At 39.6% G+C, this 8,199-nt stretch overlaps 1 protein-coding gene across 1 annotated transcript; it reads left to right on the plus strand.

The window, feature by feature from the left end:
* Positions 1–5,080: 5,080 nt before the first annotated feature.
* LOC111270395 (procathepsin L) lies at positions 5,081–7,171 on the plus strand. Its single transcript, XM_022850598.2, has 5 exons — positions 5,081–5,156; positions 5,354–5,591; positions 5,993–6,472; positions 6,661–6,804; positions 6,960–7,171. Exons 1-5 carry the CDS (start codon positions 5,101–5,103, stop codon positions 7,080–7,082), a joined length of 1,041 nt encoding a protein of 346 aa, XP_022706333.1. The 5' UTR covers positions 5,081–5,100; the 3' UTR covers positions 7,083–7,171.
* The last annotated feature ends 1,028 nt before the right edge of the window (positions 7,172–8,199 follow it).

The following is an 8,199-nucleotide window of genomic DNA, read 5'->3' on the forward strand; positions in this document are numbered from 1 at the left end:
AACAGCAAATCTCGATGCGTGGAATAACCGATGTAACATGTAGGCGTATAGATGGGTTTTCCATCAAAATAACTATACGAAATATGAATACGCTTAGAGGGTCAGTTCGCATTTGAGGCTCTAAAAGTCCGCACGCCGTTGGAGGCGTCAGCCTTCATTGATAAACGTAGCATTTCTGATGGCCTTTTTTAGCTTTAAGTGGGCGAAAACAAAGTATTCATCAATGGCAAAAATAAATCGCGCAGAATTAAGAAAGTGAACGGTAGTCCCAATAGAAACGCAACTGACTAAAATATGTGTGACCTTTACGATACAGTATAACTCGTGTTCACATTGAAGCTGTGAGCCTAACTCTACGAAGGTCTAACTAGCCCTTGTTATCGATGCAGATTTTATTTAGGACTCGAGTTACGGCTGGTTTGTACGGTTGAGTCTCTGTCTATAAAATCTGACGCAGCTAACTCATGCGGGTTCGCCCACGCATCAGCAAAAGACAGTTCACGTTCAGTACATTTTTTTCCAGACAGAATTTGATTGAATTATTAAATTCGGATTAGACATTATGATTGAATCGAAGACACATTGTGTTTCAAAGTTCGTACACATACAATGCAGTCTCTGTTACAGCCCGGTGACTAAACCCTGGACCATTTACTAATAAATAAATTGTTTAAACATGATTAATTAAAAGGTTAAATATATTAAATCAAGTAAGCCAGTTATATTTAACAAAAACATTTTTCGAAAGAATAAACATAACCGTAAAATCTAATACAGGTTAAAAGTGGATTCTCTATGTCGTTTTTTTTTTACCTATATGATGATAAGACCACCAAGATGGTATCTACAGGTATTGCCTTAAGTTGGCATCTAATTAACTTACAAAACACCCCAGTTGACGGTAACACTGATAGCCCAGCAGGATTATTCAATGGACCTTTTAAGCATTATATGCATACGATTTTGTAACACGTAAGTATTCAACGAAGGATAGCGAGACTATACTAGACCGTAAAGTGCGATTAAATTCGAATCCCAGTTATTTTTTACTTTTCAGCCGTAGAAGCATCCCGTGACAAGTCCGAGCTATCCCCTGGACCCGCGTTCGAGACGTTTTATAATTAACAGAGTTATTTGATTTTGAGTTATAATTTTCAAGCGATTGTAGGGAAGGAAACGCTTTATGGGTTTCCAGGTCCGTATTACCTGCTGATTGTACCATTAGAAACGAGCGATTTCTGTGAATTCGGTCTGATTGAAGACCAAGCGATTTGGCTACCCCCTTATTTACCACTTTTATGCGGCCATTAGCCGTACGTGCCGGATAAGCCAATCCAAATAAACTGTAAGTTCTTAACTATATGATCTCAGTAAATATATGATGTTATCACTTGGTATCTAGTCACTAACGTATTTATATGTTTAGAACGCACTGGGCCACGGGAAAAATACACTCTAATACACCTCAAAAGTACATCGAGAAGAACCAAATAATTCGCAACGAAGGAACTATTTATTGTTGAATAATAATGTCAATATTACCTCCACCCCTGCCGTCCCGCATGAGGGGCATCCGAATTTGCCACAAGGCTATTCTAAATAGTAACAATAAAAAGCGCACTTACAGGACACTCCTTAGCTTGCAGCAGTGAATTGACTTGAGCAGCATGCATTCTGTAATAGTAAGGTGCATACATTTGAACTTAATGGAAAATAACTTTACATCAAAAAGGTTCACTTCTGCAAATTAAAAGGAGTAAGTTTACCAGCATAGAATGACGTTTGGCTTATATAATGAGGCCCACCTAAATTATGCGGTAAGTAATCACGTATTGAATATTAGACGTATTCTTAAGGTTTCGATTTAGGGCAAAAAATGTCATCTTCTACGAAGGTTTAGTATGTAAACTGTGAAAAAAGGCCCATGAAAGGTCACAGCCAAATATTATTCCCAAGTGGCAGGAAGCGAGACGGCTTGCCCGATCAGCTGGTACACTGTACGTACACAGATTCTTATGGCGTAAAATTTACACTAACGCCTTGCGTTTGTCTTATCATTGTTTGGCGACCTCAGTGATACTAGCTCGCTAAAACTGTAGGATGCAAACTGTAGATTCGACTAGCACCTCTAAAAGACATACAGAAGATGTCCGCTAAGATTTGCATACAAACGGATCAATCGAAACTGATAAAACATTAACAATATATAATTGTTTTAAGGATACCTTCTTAAAAGTTCGCTTCCATGCTCATCTATATGTATACTACGTTGTAGAAGCGGGCCGCAAACGGGCGTAAGTGGCAGAGTGCATACGCTTCCGGTCGAACAAGGTCAGGGGGTCACTAGCGGACGTCGCGTAAACGATATTACGCAAATGTATCACAATGAATTAAATAAGCATGTCTGAAAGATGTTTCTACAAAAGCATAAGCTAGTTTTTCGATACGTTTTTGAGCATTTTGTATGTAACCGAATTAGTAAGTGAGGTAACTTAACTTACTATAAAGGTATACATGGTGTACACGGTAGCATGGTCGAATCGCCGCGTTGAACTATCGGGCAGGAGATAGCGGAATTCGGCACCGGCAATACTGCCGCACGCAGAAAACAACGTATGCGCGCAAGATATAGAAACAACGGCAGGTAGAGAGAAAAATTCTCATAGCTGAAGAGGCCTGTCAATTTGCCCCTGTTATATATAAACACTACAACATAACGATGAGAATAAGCGAAACTTCTGACTCATTGTTCCTCGTAAGTTACAACAAGATTAACATTAGCCATCATTGAAGTTAGCGCAGTATAACAGTTATGAATGACCCTAAGGCAAACGATTGCCCCTAAAGTCAAATGTGTTACCGACAAAGGTTAATACTGTAGAAGGCAATTGTGACTAGGCGAATTCACGTGATCTTGTCGATTCTCAGCGAAAGGACCTTGGGTATTACCGGCTGAGAGTCTACGTTGCAATTGCAGCTTAGTGAGTAGACCGTTCGTCTGTTAATCTTTGCGCTATAAGATGGTCTAGGCGTGAATGGAAGCCATCTTTAACACTGGAAACCTCCTGCTTATAGTCCGCGTAACTAAGCTGTGCTAATCTGAGCCAAGGTGAACGCCAAGGCGGTCTCCCTGTCGAGTTATAATACAACGTAGAAGTTAAAGAACGGGAAAAGTATTTGACAAGTCGTATGTTGTACCTAAGGACAACTTTTTCAACACACATCAACAGCGTTGATGATTTTGGCTAGGTCCGTTCGTCCTGCAACCTTGCAGCGCAACTGTTGTCCTTTAAAACGATCAGTGTTACAAGTTCCACGTTCGATACTGCCATTGCTTCAGCCGTATACGAAAGTATTCTCGTTATTGAAATCCTGCAGATTGATGGATGGTTGGTTGAAAGTTTAATTCAGTTGATTTTCTTACCTTGCCTCTGTCGCACAAGAAGTTGAAGTCTTTAAAGTAATACCTATAAAGCTCTATCTAAGTTGTATATTGCTGGAATTTGAAAAATAGTTGATGATGCTCGTCCTGCTAACGGTTATATCGTACAGCCCATTTTGTGATACATTGCAAAGTTGCACTATTAATTTCACCTATTTAGTCCTAGTTAGTGCTTGTAGCTGAACCTAATCTTCCTAAATACATTCGAAACGCTTGACTCATATGAGTGTTTGCAACTGTTACCACGTCTATACGACAACTCCTCACCTCGTTGAAGTGGACATTTGGATTTCTTTAGAAGGCCAAACAATTTCCAGTGGACAGGCGACTACAGTGATCTGAAGCACGCGAACTGACGACAAGAATTTTCATTATTAGATAACTGAATCCAGCGCATGACTTCATGCGACTAGTTGACCGCCTGTCACAGTCAGCGACAACAGATTCAGCGGAACTTTCACCCAGAATTTTGACGATACAGCAGCTTAGTGTTTTTCATTTTGTATACGTATATTTATTAGGATAAATGCAAATTATAAAGGCAAAAGTGAAGGATATGTCCTATTTCAGTTCACTAATCGAACGTTTAAACCACGTGGACATGTGGCCTTGACTTGCTGTCAGATATAGAATATATTTTTATGAAATTGCACTTAATTTTATTCAAATTTCTTTAGCCACGATTTTATTCTACAAAAGTATGCTACCTAAAATATATATTCGTCTCTTAGTACAACAAAAATGTACTGAAATGAAGTACAAAGACAGATCCTTTTAATGAACACAGCGTTGGCTGACTACGAACCCATAAACTAAAGAAGATTACAAAAACCTCTTCTACATATTCACCTTTCCTTTTTTATTTATTAGACTCTCCCTCTCTCTCTCCCTCTCTCCCTATATATATATATATATATATATATTACATTCGATCTCCATTGCATGTAGCGGATTTTTTTGTGGGGCGATAAAAAGCCGCGTTAACTTTGCGTTCGAGTTCACTGGATATTAGAATCGTGCTCATACTTCCGTTTTTTCATTTATTTGTCCCAGTTTTTCGTTGTTCCTAACCTATAAACTGGGCAAATCATTTTGTAACATTACTCCTCCTAAAGATATATACTGTATGTACTATTGATATACGGTCTCTTAAAGGGACGGTGGGCATTTTAGCGGATAAGTTAAGCATAACTCTATCCGGTGTAATTCTGTATGTGACGAGTGAACGCTGTCGCCGTTTAAACATTTCGATTCAGACGAGCTATTTTATATATACAATCACATTACAGTCCTATTCTGGAAACATGTTTATACTAAATACGATGTAAATTACGTACGTATTCTGAAAGGTATTCACACATGGTGCTTGTTAATGAAATGTTATTCTTCTATTACCTAGAAAGCATTTGGAACCTAAACGTCAAGAAAAACATGCAAACTATCGCTTCGAGCTCGAAATATGTTACAAGGCAAATTGCGCAGAGATGCCAGCCGCTATAAAAAAGCTCCTCTAAATTAAGGATAAGAATACGATCAGCGAACGATTTAATACGATTGTCATCCATTTGTTAAGGGGAGTTCGACTAATCTCCATAATCCATAATGATCGTGAATCGGCTGACCGTGTCGGCCATTACGTCATTTGTAAGCTTGGCTACATGGGTATAAATAAGCCTGACACTCACCTGTTTTTAGGACTCACAATTAAAACAAGGTAGGTGCTCTCCTGAGGATCGAAACAACATTTCGATACTGAAACTTGTCGATGTTTAAAGATCTTTAGAGTTCTCACTTTGTATCATTCGCCTAAACAGAAGAGAACACTTATGTTAATGTTCACTACCGGCGTACGACCCTCTGCATTTATTAGTAAAATATATTGATTTATGCGGATATCATCTTATTCACCAGGATGTTCCGTGTCATTACTGCCCTTGCTCTGGTCAGCGTCTGCGTGGCGTACAGTCACCACCTCGATAACCACTGGGCCGCGTTTAAAAAAGTGCATAAAAAAAAGTACAATCTCAAAGAGGAGGAGAGCCGCCGGGCTATATTTGAAAACAATGTGAAGCGCATCAACGACCACAACCTTCACTATGATCTCGGTCTCATTTCGTATCGTCTAGGACTTAATAAGTTCGCCGATATGGTGCGTACTTCAAAGCACTAAGCTGTCTATGGTAGAATGTTACGCGTCTTGTGGTATGTTAAAAAGAAACATCTAAGAATTGGCACAAAAGGTTGTTTTGTGCATAATAATGATTTGAAAGGTCCCCCGTCCAATGCGTTCATTTCGATCCTTTATTAGTAAAATATACATATCCTGTGCGCAAATACTTTCCAGGCCTGATTTTTTGCTTGCAATCTATCTTGTGAACTATGAGTGACAATGCGTATTTGACAAGAATTGCTCGCCGTCTTCGTATCGGAACGATTTGATTCTCGTTTTTCGCTTCAACGTTCAGACGAGCTAACTATAGTTCGCTAGAAGTGTATCACTTCTTCTGAAGTTTTTCTGAAATATGGCAAACTTTCCAACTTTCATTATAGACCAACGAGGAATTCCGCCAGCATAAGGGACTGCAATACAACGCAACGGCCACGGTTCGCCATGGAACGCCCCAGAACCTTGAGTCCGTCAAGCTTCCCGCCGAGGTCGACTGGAGGACGAAAGGCTACGTTACCGCTGTCAAGAATCAAGGACAATGCGGCTCTTGCTGGGCCTTCTCAGCCACTGGCGCTCTTGAGGGACAGCATTTTGCTAAAACTGGCAAACTCGTCTCTCTTTCGGAGCAACAGCTTGTCGACTGTTCGGGCATGTACGGCAATCAGGGCTGCAACGGCGGCATCATGGATCAGGCCTTCCAGTACGTCAGGGCTACTGGTGGACTAGATACCGAGGAAAGCTATTCGTACACCGCTAAGAATGGTGAATGTCGCTTCAACCAAAACTTCATTGGAACAACTCTGCGTAATTACGTTGACGTTACCTATCAAGATGAGAAAGCTCTCGAAAAGGCTGTAGCTACTGTAAGTATTTTATTAATCTATATCAGGGTAAAATCCTTTATCTTTCTTCAGACTATAATGCCTGGGCATCTCTCCTGTACTTTTTAGCATCAGAGGAAACAAGTCCGCGTTTGCGTCCATGTTAAATCATATTCCCCTATTTTGACACGGCGATCACAATTTCGTCCCAAATTTTTATTTCTATAAAGGTGGGCCCGGTGTCCGTGTCTATTGATGCCTCCCAAGCATCCTTCAGTTTCTACACGAGCGGTATCTACGACGAGCCTGATTGCTCCTCGGAAAGCCTGGACCACGGCGTCTTGGTTGTCGGCTACGGTTCCGAAGACGGAAAGGTAAGAATCCAAGAGCTTATCTACCATTTATTTCGGACTGTTCAAACATCTACTTCAGAGTCAAGTACATTAAGATACCATAATATATCATAAAAACCAGGTATCCTTAGGACTATGAGCAGTATCCTCATGAGAGTATGACTAATTTCTCGTAGGACTTCTGGATCGTGAAGAACTCGTGGGGTAGTGACTGGGGAGAGCAGGGCTATATCCGTATGTCCCGCAACAGGGAGAACCAGTGCGGTATTGCTACCCAGGCGTCGTACCCTGTCGTATAGTAAAATAATTCTTCGAAATCTCCAAATTAATGAATGGCAATTAAACATATGCTATAATAAAAATAAAATACTGGCATCATCACTGCGTACATCACTTTGTACTTTATTAGTTTTTTATGAATATACTGATCCATATTTAGTACTGGGCGTGGACATTTCTTTATTGTTAATGAATGCACAAAAAGCACAATTATTACGCTCACAACATACTGACAAAATTCAAATCTATATTAAGATTAGCTCTTATAACTATTATTCTTAAAAATTCCTTATACATTGTTTTTATTGTAAAACCTAAGTCAATAAAAATAGTAAATGAAGAAACAAGCTATGCTTATAGAAATAAGCACTTCAATAGAAGGTGGTAGACTCTAAGGGAAAGTATTGGCCCTAAAAAGTTTTATTTTTAGAAAAATAATCACTCATATACTTCAATGTTCAAATTAAAACGAACATCTCAAACCGCCTGTGGTTGACCGTATGAGTAAAATTAGTGTATTCTTCATTGTAAACGTTACTCTCGTTACCATTTGTTTTCAACTTTTGCTCATGATCCGCTGTTCCTACGTTTGGTTGTTGGGCATCTGTCAGTGGCTGAATATTACCCCAGGTTGGTAGTTCTGTGTTTGATTAAATAATACCCTAATATATTTATAGATAACCGAATCTTCTCTTTCGTTACTAGGTATAGAATGTTCTGCAAGTTGTTCGGCAGAGAGTTATTTCTCCACAAAACATACTTTAATCACAAAACATACTTAATTAAAAATTACTCTACATCCTTTGCGTAAATGTCTGCCCTATTGCGAAGGACTCGAAGAGGCTTTAGTAGCCGCCTATGCAATCCCACAGATGGCGCTTTTTTTAGGAGCTATGTGCGAGACTGCCTGCGCGATAGATAAGCGGGTAACATATTTGCGTGGTACTTTTAAGGATCTGTGATGGTTTAGGTTTGAATACGGGCGTGGATACGTTTCGTTTCATGCTGAAAGCCAAACGTATGATGGGAATGCCTGACGGCGATGCCGGACCAAGGACTTGAAACAATTCGTTTGCAAATTTCGGTAATTATTAGCCATTAGTAACTCTATTTGTTAGATACAGCCAGGTTGTAGAG

This window comes from Varroa jacobsoni, unplaced genomic scaffold, assembly GCF_002532875.2.
Source record: "Varroa jacobsoni isolate VJ856 unplaced genomic scaffold, vjacob_1.0 scaffold_1469, whole genome shotgun sequence".
Taxonomy (NCBI): domain Eukaryota; kingdom Metazoa; phylum Arthropoda; class Arachnida; order Mesostigmata; family Varroidae; genus Varroa; species Varroa jacobsoni.

What these genes read in the sequence shown, in the direction of transcription:
- LOC111270395 (XM_022850598.2), top strand. Translation starts at nt 5,101, where the DNA reads ATGGGTATAAATAAGCCTGACACTCACCTGTTTTTAGGACTCACAATT. An exon ending in GGACTCACAATTAAAACAAG is followed by an intron (nt 5,157 to 5,353) that starts GTAGGTGCTCTC and finishes CTTATTCACCAG; the next exon opens with GATGTTCCGTGTCATTACTG. An exon ending in TCGAAAAGGCTGTAGCTACT is followed by an intron (nt 6,473 to 6,660) that starts GTAAGTATTTTA and finishes ATTTCTATAAAG; the next exon opens with GTGGGCCCGGTGTCCGTGTC.